This window comes from Panthera uncia, chromosome B4 (assembly GCF_023721935.1).
Source record: "Panthera uncia isolate 11264 chromosome B4, Puncia_PCG_1.0, whole genome shotgun sequence".
Taxonomy (NCBI): domain Eukaryota; kingdom Metazoa; phylum Chordata; class Mammalia; order Carnivora; family Felidae; genus Panthera; species Panthera uncia.
The window spans coordinates 133,038,612-133,053,628 of NC_064809.1; the positions used below are offsets into that span (position 1 = coordinate 133,038,612).

The 15,017-nt window shown below is 48.0% G+C and overlaps 1 protein-coding gene across 9 annotated transcripts in view; it reads right to left on the reverse strand.

Annotated features, from left to right (window-relative positions):
* Nucleotides 1–15,017, reverse strand: part of EFCAB6 (EF-hand calcium binding domain 6) — a 244,502-nt gene that overhangs the window by 101,038 nt on the left and 128,447 nt on the right. For all 9 annotated transcript variants that reach the window (XM_049626480.1, XM_049626482.1, XM_049626481.1 and 6 more), the window contains 2 exons: nucleotides 12,188–12,361; nucleotides 10,432–10,600 (listed from right to left, as the gene is read on the reverse strand). In XM_049626480.1, the coding sequence (XP_049482437.1) occupies nucleotides 10,432–10,600; nucleotides 12,188–12,361 (343 nt within the window). The remainder of the gene's footprint in view (nucleotides 1–10,431; nucleotides 10,601–12,187; nucleotides 12,362–15,017) is intronic.

The window sequence follows — 15,017 nt, forward strand, 5'->3', positions numbered from 1 at the left end:
GGATATAACTTACATATAAATGTGTGACAACAATAACTCACAAAAGACAGGGATACCTGAAGTTGAGGCACTTTTAAGTTTATTTATTTATTTTGAGAGAGACAGAGACATCATGAGTAGGGGAGGGGCTGAGAGAGAGGGAGAGGGAGAGAATCCCAAGCAGGCTCTGCACTGCAGGGCTTGAACCCACGAAGCCATGAGATTATGACCTGAGCCGAAACCAAGAGCTGGATGCTTAAGTGACGGAGCCACCCAGGCACCCCGAAATTAAAGCATTTTGAAATCCAGCATTGTTAGGGACGTGGTAAACATAATAACCTATAGTTAGCCACAAACTATAAGATAAGGATGCATGTTGAAATTACTGGTGCAGCCTGTGTCTGAATGACAGAAGAATGTTCTCACCAATAAGCTGACAGAGGGGGAAATGGACTAAAAGAAATAGCTGAATACTCTTCAAAAAAGGTAAGAAGCTCCATGAGACAGCTGGTCAAATAGAAAAAAAAAAACACAACTCAGATGATAGACATAAAACCAACAATATCAGTAAGTAAATATAAAACAGGCAGGACACTTGAAATAGAAGACTGACTGTCACACCACATCTTCTAAAATATCAACTATATGCTGCCTATAAGAGACTTACTTTTATTTCTTTTTTTAAAAAGATTTTATTTTTAAGTAATCTCTATACCCAACGTGGGGCTCAAACTTACAACCCTGAGATTAAGAGTCACACATTGCACCGACTGAGGCAGCCAGGTACCACAAGAGACTTACTTTAAATTAGGCACCCAGAGGGGCGCCTGGGTGGCTCAGTCGGTTAAGCGTCCGACTTCGGCTCAGGTCACGATCTCGCGGTCCCTGAGTTCGAGCCCCGCGTCGGGCTCTGGGCTGACGGCTCAGAGCCTGGAGCCTGCTTCCGATTCTGTGTCTCCCTCTCTCTCTGCCCCTCCCCCGTTCATGCTCTGTCTCTCTCTGTCTCAAAAATAAACGTTAAAAAAAATTTTTTTAAATAAAAAAAAAAAATAAATAAATTAGGCACCCAGAACGTTTGAATTGAAAGGGCAGAAAAGCTTACACTGTGCAAACATGAATCAAAAGAAAGTCAAAGTAACTATATCATTATCAGACAAAAATAGCCTTGAAGGCAAGTAGCATTGCTCTGTATCAAGAGTCATGTCATAATGATAAGGGAGATAATTCACAGGAAGGTGCAGCAATTCTAAATCTATGTGTACCCAGTAATTTAGTGTCAACTGAATAAAGTAAAAATCAACAGAATAAAGAAGGAGCTCACTAGACAAATCCAAAATGAAATGAGTGACTTTAACATACTTCTCACAATAGCTGATGGAATGAGCAGGCAACAATTTGATAAGGATACAGAAGGTCTGAAACACAATTAATGAAATCAACCTAATTGACATACTTAGAAAACTGAAGGACCACAATGGAGTACACATTCTTTTCATGGACGTATGGAACATTTACCAAAATTGTCTATGTGTTGGGTCCTAATACAAGCCTCGATATATCTCAAAGGATTGGTTGAAGTCATTTAGGCTTTAGAATTTATTCTCTGATCACAATGGAATTGACTTTAGAATCAGTAATAGGGGCACCTGGGTGGCTCAGTCGGTTGAGCCTCCGACTTCGGCTCAGGTCATGATCTCATGGTCTGTGAGTTTGAGCCCCACGTTGGGCACTGTGCTGACAGCTGAGAGCCTGGAGCCTGCTTGGGATTCTGTGTCTCCCTCTCTCTCTGATCCTTGCTGTTCATGCTCTGTTTCTCTCTGTCTCAAAAATAAATAAGCATTAAAAAAAATTTTTTTTAATAAATAAATAATAAAATAAAGTCAGTAATAAAAGGTAAATTAGAAAATCCCAACTGTGTGGAAATTAAACAATACACTTTCTTAATGCTCATTTTTGAGAGAGAGAGAGAGAGAGAGAGAGAGAGAGCGCGCACAGGGAAGGGGCAGAGAGAGAGGGAGAGTGAGAATCCTAAGCAGGTTCTGTACTGTCGGTGCAAAGCCTGACTCAGGGCTCAAACCCGTAACTGTGAGATCACGACCTGAGCTGAAGTTGGACACTCAACTGACAGAGCCACTCAGGCGTCCCTAAACAACACACTCCTTAAATAAACCGTTGGAAGAAGAAGAAATCACAAGGGAAGCTATAACATATTTTAAACTGAATGACAATGAATGGTATACCCAAACTTGTGGATGTAGCTAAGCCTGTACCTAGAGGGCAATGTGTAGCCAACAATTCATACGTGAGGGAAATGAAGGCTAAAAAGCAATGATTTCACATTCTATCTCAAGCAACGAGAAAAAGAAAAGCAAATTAAATCCCAATGAAGGAGAAGGAAAAAAAAGATCATTGACCTCACAGCAGAAATAAACAAATATAGAACAAATACATGAGAAAAGAATGACAGTACGAGGTTGTTACTTTGGGAAGACTAACAAAACTGACAGGCTCCAACCGCTTCAGGGTGGGATGGAGTAATTCCTAGTGCCCTAGCAGACACCCTGACTGGGTTCCCTTTCCAGACTAGCGCCCAGCTCCGGACCTGCATGCAAGTCCCCACACTGCGGGATTTAGGAGATCAAGGCCCTCCAGGGAGCCAGGCCCTGAGAACACGTGGCAAAACGGAAGCCCGGGAGGCATGGTCTGTTGAACACTGGGCGTCTGCAACGAACGAACGGCTCCTGCCCTGGAGGAGCTGAAAGAATCCAGCTGTGGCCTCTGGCAGGGCAGCCGCTGCCAGAAGGTGGAGAAATACAGACTTGTGATGATGGTGTGCTGGGCGTGGTACAGCGAAAGGGAGCATGTGAAGGACTCTGAACACACAGCCGTCACCCCTTAAAACATGGGCACCGTTGGGAAGCTGTTTGGAGCAAAGCTAAAGAACCAGGTCTACTCACCCCACCCCTGCCACCGCTCCTCAAGAGCACGGCACTTCCTCTGCTCCTCCCCAAGCGTTTTCTTACCTGAGTCATGAGCCCCCTCTCCCCCAACAAGGACAGACAGCCTGGGCTCCGTGCACTGAATCTGACTGGGCCGGCAGATCGAGCATCGAGAACTTCTCTCTGTCCGCGCAACAGTCACAATGCAACGTGATATCAGAAGCCTTTAGCAGCAATACCCTTAAAGGGGCACATGTGGGGAGATGACCCCATAGAGATCAGCTCTCAGGGTCTCTGACTCTGTGGGTGTATCTGTGTCTCTTACTATAACAGCTTCAGTTTGCCCTTTTATAACTTCTTATTTATTTATTAAAAATTTTTTTCAATGTTTATTTGTCTTTGAGAGACAGAGACAGAGCTTGAGTAGGAACGGGCAGAGAGAGAGGGAGACACAGAATCTGAAGCAAGCTCAAGGCTCTGAGCTGTCAGCACAGAGCCAGATGTAGGACTTGAACCCAAGAACCGTGAGATCACGACCTGAGCCGAAGTCGGATGCTCAACAGACTGAGCCACCCAGGCGCCCCTAAACTTTTTAAAACCAAAGTATGATTGACATACAATATCCTATTAGTTTTCGGTATACATCATAGTGATTCAATGTTTTTATACGTTACAAAATGATCCCTGCGATAAGTTTAGCTACCACCTGTCACCATGCAAAGTTATTACAGTATTATTGACTGCATTCCCTATGCTGTACATAACATCCCCATGACTTATGGATTTTATAACTGGAAGTCTGGAGCTCGTAATCCCCTTCACCTACGTCACCTATATCACCTATCCCCCTTCACCTATGTCACCAGGCCTTCCCACCTCCGGGAACCCACACTTTCCCGTACCTATGAGTCTCTTCCTTTCTTTTGCTTGTTCCTTTGTTTTGTTTTTTAGATTCCACATGTAAGTGAAATCACATGGTATTGGTCTTTGTCTGACTTACTTCACTGAGCATAATGCCCCCGGGATACATCCATGTGGTCGAAAATGGCAAGAATTCATTCTATGTTTGTCCTTGTTATTGTTCCCTTATTTTTGCTTTTCCCCCTCACGAAACTGACCGTAATATACAACCAAGAGCTTTTACATATCTGTTTTATTTACCGGAGTCGTATGCTCCCAATGGAAGGTTTAAAACCAGACAAAGGAAAATATTTAATACTCAACTTGAAAACAAAATCGACTTCTCCACGAGTCACCATACTCGTTTAATTTGCTCATCCACACCCGAGGCCCTTGCGAGGCTCGATGGTGTTTGTGAAGCTTGGTTTATATTCAGGCCCCTGACCCCCAAGTGGGAAAGGCTGTGTGATTAGGAAGTGATGGTTAGGGGTGGCAAGGGGCCAGTTCCCGGACACGTGAGTCTGACCAGCACCCAAAGGGCGTGGGGTGCTCTGCTGGAAGGAGAGCTCACCTCCTCCTAAGTAAGGCAGGTGAGAAGCCAGAAGGCATAGGCAGCAAGAATCTGGGGCGCTCGGGGTGCGGGGCGGCTGCTACAGACTCTCGCTTTGCTAATATAGGCCTCAGGGGCTGTGTAGGCTTGCTGGTGAGCTCTGCAGCCCTACGTCTGTCTCCAGAGGCCTCAGCTGGGACTCCGGGGATGGGACTAAGGAGAACAGTGAACCGAACAACATACAGTGTATTTACTGTGGACGAAGAGTAACAATGTCCCGTCAGGAACAGCCAATTACAGGGAACTGTAATTGTAAAGCTGCGCTCAAATTCCTGATGGATGGAACAGCTCCATTAGTCTAATTACACAATTAGACTAATGTCGACTCACGTGTCCTTGGATGTTTTGTCATTTCATGTTCCCCATGGGTCACTGGCCCCAAGCAACGAAACCCCTGCCTTTTCCACGTCCCCATGGGGTTTAGTCCCATACCAAGTGTGAGCAGGCAGCCTCGAAATGTTTACCGAGAGAAACGATGGCAGAGACCATTATGTTCGCCTGCCCGATGTATACTCTCTCCTTCTCCCTTAGGAACGGAACCTTGCTTTTTCTAAAGGTAGTTATGTACCCAGCAAAAAATCACATATATCTGCCTATAAGTCCTCTGCATAACACAGCCTGGTCCATAAGATGAAGCTGCTGAGAGAAGCTTCCAAGAGAGTGAAGAAAGAAAGAGGGAAAGAGAGGAAGGAAGGAAGGAAGGAAGGAAGGAAGGAAGGAAGGAAGAGAAAGAAAGAGAGGAAGGAAGGAAGGAAGGAAGGAAGAGAGAGAGAAAGAGAGGAAGGGAGGAAGGAAGGGAGAGAGAGAGAGAAAGAGAGGAAGGGAGGAAGGAAGGAAGGAAGGAAGGGAGGGAGGGAGAGAGAAAGAGAGGAAGGGAGGAAGGAAGGAAGGAAGGAAGGGAGAGAGAGAGAGAAAGAGAGGAAGGGAGGAAGGAAGGAAGAAAGAGAGAGAGAGAAAGAGAGGAAGGGAGGGAGGAAGGAAGGAAGGAAGGAAGGAAGAAAGAGAAAGAGAGAAAGAGGAAGGAAGGAAGAGAGAGAGAGAAAGAGAGGAAGGGAGGAAGGAAGGAAGGAAGGGAGGGAGAGAGAGAGAGAAAGAGAGGAAGGGAGGAAGGAAGGAAGAAAGAGAGAGAGAGAAAGAGAGGAAGGGAGGGAGGAAGGAAGGAAGGAAGGAAGAAAGAAAGAGAAAGAGAGAAAGAGGAAGGAAGGAAGAGAGAGAGAAAGAGAGGAAGGGAGGAAGGGAGGGAGGAAGGAAGAGAGAAAGAAAGAAAGAGAGAGAGAAAGGAAGAAAGAAAGAAAGAGAAAGAAAAGAAAAGAAGAAAAGAAAAGAAAAAGAAAAAAAAGGAAGGAAGGCAGGCAGGCAGGCAGACTTGTGTGGCTCAAGCCTTTTGCCTTCACCTGCCTCTTCTTTATGGTTGAGAGGTGTGTGTGATGGCTGGTGCTCCAGCAGCTGTGTTCCATGCACGGGCAGGAGGCTGAAAGAGGAGAAAGCTAGAAGCGGCCTGGACCTCTGAGACCCTGCAGAGCTGATACCCTGGCCTGTCCAGATAGCATCTGGGCCCCCTGTTACATGACGGAAAAGTAACCACCTCTCTTACATAAGACACGGTTTTGGGGTTTTTCTGCTAACTCAGCATGTGCAGGAGAGGGCAAGAAGAAAAGAAAAGCACCCAGAGAGGGAATATAAAGATTGTAGATCACCCTGGAGTTCAATGCCAGTTTTCCTGCACCACTGCCGGTTCTCAACTTGTCATCTAAATAAAACGACATGTTACGAAGTATGAGAAAGTCACAGGCCATGCGGTACAGCAGCCAAAGCAGACAATGATCAGGGAGAGGGGCATTTCCTGGGAGACAGATACGCCTTCAGGGCTGCCGTGAGAGATGGTTTAACGTCGGGTGCAACGTGCCCAGACCAGATCTAGTGGCGTTCCAGAAAGAATAGCCCCCCCACCGTCCCCAGAGGAAACGACCCATGTAACCACAGAAAGCACACCGAGGTCATTAAGACCCCCACAGCTCTGCCTCTGGCAGGACTGTCGACTCCGTGTGCTGTCGCTGGTCACCTCGCTCTCCAGAAACTCTGAAATCTTTTATATTAAAGAGAGAAAAAAGAGGGGGAGACAGGCTATTAGTTAACAAATGAATCCTACTGTAGACAAAATCTTCCTGACCGAGGTGGTGAAACGTGAAACGGTGTTCCCAGCAATGACAACACAGGGGCTCCCAGGATCTGGTGACCCCTAAGTTCCCACCCGGTTGGAGATTCTATTACACCTTTCCCTCGCTGAACCTGTACGGCCGGCCACTGGTTAGGCAATGGCTGGTGAGAATAAATAATCAGCACTTCTCATGTAGAGGACAAGGTATCTGGACCAAGGCTAAGCGCTGCCTACGTTCAAATTATGAACAACCGCATGCAGGCATAATTGGGCAAGCAGGTGCACGTGACTGAGAGCCTCACTCCCAAGTCCTCTGGGATGAAAATCGGCAACCACCGTATCAAACTAAATTGGGGCGGTACAGATCTGGGGGGAAAGGAGGGCAAGAACCTTGCATATCCATGACCAAAATGATAGGAAGAAATTACAGAACACTGTTAGTAAAATGAATGTTCGTCTTCCAAAATCCTGAGGCCAGATACAACCTCAAAGCTGCCAGCAATTATATCCAGCAACGCCATCGTACACCCAGCAAACCCACCCGGCAAGGGTCTGAGGCTGAGAGAGACTGACGTGGATTCCAGTCCAAGTGCCCGAACGGCTTACCAGCTGAACAACACTGAGCCGCTGTCCTAACTCCGAGCTTCGGTCCCCTCAACCTGTGGAACGGGCACAGCGTCACGTCCACCCCACAGCGTCTCTGTGAGGATTAGGGATCAGATGCGCGAAGCAACAGGGCGCAACGTGGGCGCACAGGAGGGGCTGGACCTCTGGTGGCCGTGGTGATGAGCACGCTCAGCATGGTCACTTTCCAGGGGCGGCCGTCATTGTCATCGCAGCTATTACTGCTGTTACTACGATTACACACTTGCTATTGTCATTTATCCTTGAAGACCTCAGAGGAGTCGATTCCAAAGGTTTCCTTACCGTTACCACTGAAGTTCGACATTCCCAAGCCTTCGATGTCCAGATGCCCTGCATTATGTCTAATCTAAACTCTTGTTTCTTTCTGTGGTGTAAGACCATTTCTCCAGCTCTGACCTCCCTGGTAGGAGAAGCGCCTTGATCTAGAAACAAGCTCTTCGATTAACAATGGAGCTTATATTTACATAATGCTTTGAAGTTATTAGCTTTTGAAGTTCAAACCTAGGTCCCAGGTGGACTGTTTAAAATCACCCCATGGTTGTTGATCTTTGGGCTAAAAGGTTGGTCAACGACAGGATGCTTCCCAAAGGTTAAACCCCACGAGTCACCAGGGGGGACATCAGCCGATAATCTGCCTCATCGGGTTCACAGCGAACTGGTCGTTAAAACACCCATCAACTTTTCTCCCGGCATGTTGGCCGTGTCCTTTTGTGGTTTCTCCTTCCCTGTCGCCTCACCGTGGGCACACCTTCAGGAGGCAGGGGAGTCTTGGGGAAGCCAGGAGATCCGAGAGGGAGAAGGAGAGGCACTCAGGCACTGCCAGGAAGCAGGCAAAAGAACAAGTGTTCTAGTAGGTGCCCCTCAAGGTCAGCAAGAACGCACGGAAACTCAGGGGGCGGAGGAGGGGGCTTGGGTGGGCTTGGGCATCGCCACGGGCGGTGTGGGAGCCAGCCTCATGCCTAGAAATCCTGATGGGCTTTCGACACACCCGTCTCCCTCAGTCCCCAAGCGGCGTCCGTCCTGGGCTCCCCTGGGGACTCTATAGTTACTCTTCAAGCCCATCCACTCATTCAGTAAATGTAGGGCCCTGCTTCACGCCAAGCATCTGGGATGCATCACTGTCCCAAAGACACAAAAATGTCCACCTTCGGAGCATACGTTTTAATGGAGGAAATCGAGCAAACAGCAGAGCGAAGGAATGAACGGAAGGGTTCTAAGCACAAGATGTGTGGTAGTGGGTGGTAACATCGCGAGAAGAAAAATGGGGTAAAGGAGATCGAGGTGGGAGAGCAGGTTGTATTTGCCATAGGAATGACAGTCCTCCAGGTGGAGGGGACAGCCCGTGCCAAGGCGGAGCAGTCTGCGGGAGAGCAGGAGGCTGGCGTGGCCGGAGCGAAGTGAGCAGCGGGGAGGGCGGGAAGAGTGGAAATCAGAGAGATAATGAGGGGCTGGGCGGCGCGGGAGCCTCTAGGCCGTGTGAGGACTCTGGTTTGTATGCGAGCGAGGTGGGGGGCCGTGGGAGGGTTCCGAGCAGGAGCGGCCCCTTCTGTCGGACCTGTTGGAGTGTGACTCTGGCTGCTGGGTTGAGAACACACAAAGCCCGTTGGCTCTGTTGAGGCACCGGCGGTGGGTGTGAGACAAAGAGGAGAGTCAGGAAGACCCCAGACTGGAGCCCCCGGCAACTGGGAAGAGGTCGTCCTTGAGCATGGCCAGGCTGCCAGCAGAACGGCCTTGGCGAGAACACGGGCGTCTCTAGACACCCGCGTGAAGAAGTCCAGCGGGCAGGCGGGGAGCAGAGACTGAAGTTTTAGGACGGTGCTCCGGGATGCGAACTAGAGGCGCCCGCAAGGGGGTCGCTGGCCTAGCGATGGCGCAGAAGCCCTGGGATGGAAGAACCCGCCGCTGAGCTTAGTGGCCTGTTCTCGGGCGAGCAGTGGAAAGAGCTGTGCGGGGGGTCTGCGGTCTGGGCGGGCGTCCCCGCTCTGCCGCCACCCACCGCCCTTCTCTAAGGGAAGCACCGTCCCTCTGAACAACCAGCGGCAGCCTGGTGGGTTCCTGGTCTCCTGTGAACCTGTGAACCGACTCCATAGTCGAGAGCATTGAGCACTATGGTCGTTCTAGACTGTGGGGCGTGACGGGTCGGGACTGTGCCAGGGGACTTGGGGACAAAGAAGTCTAGGACAAGGCACCCTGAGAGTGTCAGGTGATTCACACCCACATACCACCATCCGTCCCGCTCGCCGGAGTTACCGATGACTGATTATCAGCCAGCCGGTCCCTCAAACCAGAGATCGAGGAACTATCCTTGCCCATTTGCCTCTTTCTTATCCATTACCCATTCTCCCCAAATATTTCTTGAATCTGTCCCCCTCACCATGCCCCATGTCTGCACATCATCCAGTCTTGGGAGGGTGGCGGGAGGTCTGGGCTGTTTCAGTAGCTGCCCAGCCCACCCCCAGGCAGATAAATAGTAGCTACTGATATAATTATTCTCTTCTTGGAAATACATTTCATTGCCTTCTTCTAAATTTGTCCACACAGACACTGCTACATATTAACTGCAATGCTTTTCTTAAAAATAGCTGGAGATGATTAGCTGGAGGGGTCGTAACAGGAATTTTAAGCAATCATTGAAATTAATTCCTGAGAAGTCTGTGCAGAACCCTTCAAGCTGAGTCCTTTCTGGCAGAACCTTCCAGCTCCCACAAGCGCATGCAAATCAGCACTCTGAGCTTCCCAGCTTTTCCTGCCAGATTTTTTTTTTTTTTTCACTTTCTCGAGGCACAAACCCCAGCTCTGTGACCACAGCATCACCAAACTCCTCGCTGGCAGGGAAGGGGCCTGAGAAGTTTTTGTTCCCAGCACCGCTGTTCTGCCCCAGGATGAGCTCCACGCGCAACGCATGGAGCCAGGCACCCCGCAGCCGTCCAGAGCGACACTTCAGTGAATGCTTTGTTCGAAAGTTTAAATATCCCAAACTAGCCACATCCATACGTATCCTCTGAAGGAAGTTGCCAAGGACATTTTTGGCCAAAAGAATCCTTTCACGTTGTTGAACGATGCCTAGAAATGAATGTGCTTTGCCGGTAAGGGAATGAACCCTCACTGAAAATGTAAGGCCTACTCTTTAAAGCCTGTTCGTATGAACCTCTCCAGGAGCAAAAGAAAACCCAGAAACACAGAGAAACCCATTCCCCTACCTTCTTGAAGTCATGCACGTTAATTTTGCCATCCGGCTCCTTGCTGGAGTCAGGAAATATTTTTTGGAACGCTGGGTCCTGCTGCTGTATGCATCTTTTGAGTTTTTCGATCACTTCCTCCTTAGTCATTTTCTTGGTCAGGGTGCTTTTGTCCCCAGTGGGCTTGGTTCTAAAATCACAATCGGGAATTTAGCAGAGTGCTTCCTACAGACCTCACCCAATTTCGATTCAACCCAGGGCAACAGGAGGCCTACCAGTCCCTTCTCACAAACAAGGAACCAGATTCTCAGATAGATGGAGTGGCTGGGGAACTTCTTACCCGCCCATGGCTTGTGGGTTCCAGAGAGGTCCGCAGCACTGTGTCAGGTGAAAACTCTTCCCGTGTGGCGAGTATGTGGCCACAGGCCGGAGCAGGGAGCTCCAGGAAATTGTTATCCTTGTGCTAAGGTTCTCAACTGTGCTTTGAGCTGGCTCAATAGGGCATGTGACTGGCCGACATGGCGGGGGAAAGTAAATATTTGTGTGAAGTCGGGAGATGAAAAGTCACAGCCCTTTACAAAGCTTTAAACTAAATAGGCCATTTAGAGATAGCCAGGTCCAAAAAGTCATCAAACAGCCATGGGAAGGAAGGGAAGTTTGCAATTATTCCGAGTTGATTTATACAGTCAACTGGATTTATCAAATCCAGATTTTATGCCACGTGCTATGGGGGGAGAGAGTGTGCAGTTGAGGATAATGAATTCTTCAGCTCTCCAGAAGTCTCTGGGACCCCACTGGAGTCGGGGAAGGGGAAGAGCTGAGCCTTTCTCTTGGAGAAAGGACTTCTCCTCTCCTGCTGCTTCCATCAGCTTTGAAGAGCTCTCCGGGAATGCCCACATTTTATAAAACACATAATTATCACTACTTCTTCCATTGGTTTTAGGAGGCAGACATATCTTGTCACAGACTATTTAACCTTTCCCTTAAAATACCATCCTTCTGCCCATTTATAAAGCTACCACTGAAATGTCCAGATATTCAAATTTCATTAGCACAGCATTAAAATATTCCCACTGCTCTATACTTAAGAACTTTTTAAAGGGAAATGACAGAGCGAAGTCTGCTGAATAGGTCTACGTTTTAACTTTCCTTGTGGATTTATTATAAGCTATGAACCAGCAAGTTAAAATAGTATCTTTTCATTAGACTAAACCTATATTTTTCAAAATGAGGAAGGGCTAGAATATTCATCAGTCCGATGTTTAATAGATTTGCTAAGCATGTTTTATTGTTACAATTCAATTTGGTGATCATTTGAATAATTCTATCATTCATGTCAGAAAACGTTAACTGGTTTAATGGGTATATTTTACCATAAATATTAAACAGTCGTAAGAGGTCTACGTTTCTGGAAAAGAACAAATGTGAACGCAGGCATGTAATGGTTGTGTGGCAGACAGGTTCTCTGGGAGTTGAAGGTCCTGGGTTCTTGACCCAGGGTGGCCACTAAGTTTGCGAGTAACCTGAGGTCAGTCCCCAGACCTTGCAGACCTAAATGCTTTCATTTCCAGAATTAATAGGTCAACCCACTAATCCCTAAGATCTCTGCTTGCTCTCAACTCCCCTGACTCTACTCGCTGTATGTATGGTTTGCCACTTTTCTCATTTAAGTAATAAAATACTAAGACATGCGTTTAGTTAATGAGTATTTACGAACCACCTCCCCTCCAACAGACACTGTGGTTTTGATACGCGCCTTCCTTTTGTTCCGTTTTACCTCTCAGGAAGGTCTGGCTGCTGCTGTTCCCCTTCATGAAAATGTTCACTGAACACTTGATCCTTCGGAACAAGAGCTGGAGAGATGGTGGGTGGACCGCTAATTCTGACGCGTGCCAAAAGTTTCTTGTAAAGGATTCTTCCTGAAGTGGTATCCTGAAACCTACTGCAGAGTCTGAATTTTTAAAATAATGAGAACACACCCATTAGGATGGCGGGAATGAAAAAGACCGACCCTACCCAGTGCTGACGAGGATGGGAATCCCTGTGGCTGGTGAGGTACAAAATGGTGCGACCATTCTGGGAGACACCTTGAACACTCACCTGGCACATACACCTTGAACATACACCTCGCATACACACCTTAAATACATACTCATCCAGAGGAACCAGCCCCTCTGCCCTCGGGTGTCTACCCAAGAGAAATAGAGATGTAGGTCAATAGAAAGACCTGTACAATCTATTGAGCTTTATATGCAGGAGCCAAACACTGGAAACAACCCAAATGTCCCCCATATGAGTGGCTCCACAAGCTGTGGGAAGGAATGGAATACTACTCAGCAATAAAAAGAGACCAGCTGCACATACACGTAACAACGTGAATGAATCTCAGAATCATGATGCTTGGGGAACAGGGCCTGACCAAAAGGAGAGCATCCCACATGCTTTCGTTTATATACAACCCTAGAGAATTCAAAGTCATGTGCAGTGACGGAACGCAGATCAGAGGTTGCTAGGGCCGCAGAAGAGATGACTCACAGAAGGGCATGAGGAAGCTTGGCGGGGCGGGGCGGGGGAGGGATGGAAATGTTCGATATCTTGACTGATGGCTTGTGAAGGCTTCATAGATATATGCACATGATGGAGGTCCTCGACCTGTATCATTTAAATACGCGCAGTTTATAGTTTGTGAAGAATGCTGCAATAAAGATATAACACATACAAAAAGAATAATTTTTTTAAATTGCAAGTTCTGGTGTGGAATCATGGAAGTACCTATATTGGAAATTTGGCATAGGCAAATATTTTAGAAAAATGTAGGAACCCACCAATAGGGCAAGGACTACTTTTCTCCCCCCACATTTTAGTTGTTAATATTTTTCTGATCATAAAAGTTGTACATGCTCATTGTGGCAAGCTTGGTAAAGCCTAGAGACCAAAACAATATTCCACGTATTTGTTAAAATACAAAAGGCAACAGAGCGCAGTGACTCCGGGTGCGGGCCCTGGAATCTGCCTCCCTGGGCTTGAATATCAGCTCTGGACTTAACAGTCCCATGACTGGGGGCAGCGGGCAGGAGGTGTGGTGGGTGGGCACTTCCAGGGCAAGCGGGGGGGGAGGGATCCGAACTATTTTCATACAAGCACTACCCCGCGCCTCTCGTGCACAGTGGGTTTATCGGAGGCCACATGACGTGTGACAAGCGCCAGAACGTGTGGTCAGGCAGGTTGTGTCCTCTAACGTTTTCAAAGGGCTGTACGAATGTTTTGGGTATAAATGAGGAGCTAGAGGGAGTTTTCAGAGGTTAGCTTAGTTTCTTGACAGCCTTTTACCAGCTCATTACCAGCTACCTGTGCCTACACCTGCTCTCATCTCTGTACCCTCCTCATCACCCAATATGTCATTATTTTGAAACCCCCAGGTTTCTCCGGAGCCCACAGGGAAACCCAACGGGGAAATACACGTTGATCTTCTGCAATAACGTTTTCCAAAGGTCTCAGTCTGAATTTCTAATACAGTCATACTGAGAGATCTATTCCACATAACGAAAACTCTGAGGCCCTCAAGAACTTTTAAGCCTATCAGAGGGTAGAGAATCGCCGACCTGGGGCACATCACCTTTTCTACGCCTCAGTTTCCTCGTCTATAAAATGCACCTACCTCAGAGGACTACTATAAGCATTAAGTAACACGATCCATAGAAGGCTCCTAGCACTACATGGACGTGTGCATGCGCTCAAGAAACTGCAGCTGTAATAACAGCATCGCGATTATCACGATGATGCTTTACACACAACCAGGGGCACCGCACGAGCTCGGAGGCCATCCTCGGTTCAGGAAGCTCCGGCCATGGATAGAACTGCTTCGAGAAATATTTATGCGGCCAGGTAAATGACACCGTGCTAAGCGTCACAGCTACAACCGTGAACAGACAAAACAGTCCGCACCTCATGGGGCCAAGCGGCCGGGAAAGTAGGCATTTGGAATGAGGGAAGAGGCCATCTAGAAGCCCAGACGTGAGAGAGCTGCGTGTTTTCAGGAAACAGAAAGCAGCTCAGTCCGGGCTGGATGGAGAGCAGCGGAAGTAAACGTTTCTTAAGTTCAGCGCTGGATGGAGGGCTCTGCGTCTAGGATCTCCCTTGACCCTTACCACATTCTCCTAAGTAACGTCCAAGCAAGGAAATCGAGGCTCAGAGAGGTTAAGGAACTTGCCCAAGTGCACAGCTAGTTCAGGGCTGAGCCAGGATGTGAACCCAGGCAGGCTGGCTGCAGAGCCCGGGCTCTGGGGGTGCGACGATCATGAGGGGCCTGGGAAGTCATTCTTAAAAGCGTCTGGATGTCTTCCTAACAGCGACAGGATGCAAGTGTTTTAAGCAGGGATTAGCATGAACAGATCTGTAGTTGTGACTGGAGACTGGAGAATGGATCAGACACACTCCCATCTCGAAGACCCAACTATCTGCATGACCGATCCACTGGATTTCATTCATTCATTCTTTCTTTCTTTCCTTCTTTCTTTTTTTTTTTTTTTAATTTGAGAGACAGAGAGCTAGGAGAGGGACAGAGGGGGAGAGGGAGAGGGAGAGGGAGAGGGAGAGGGAGAGGGAGA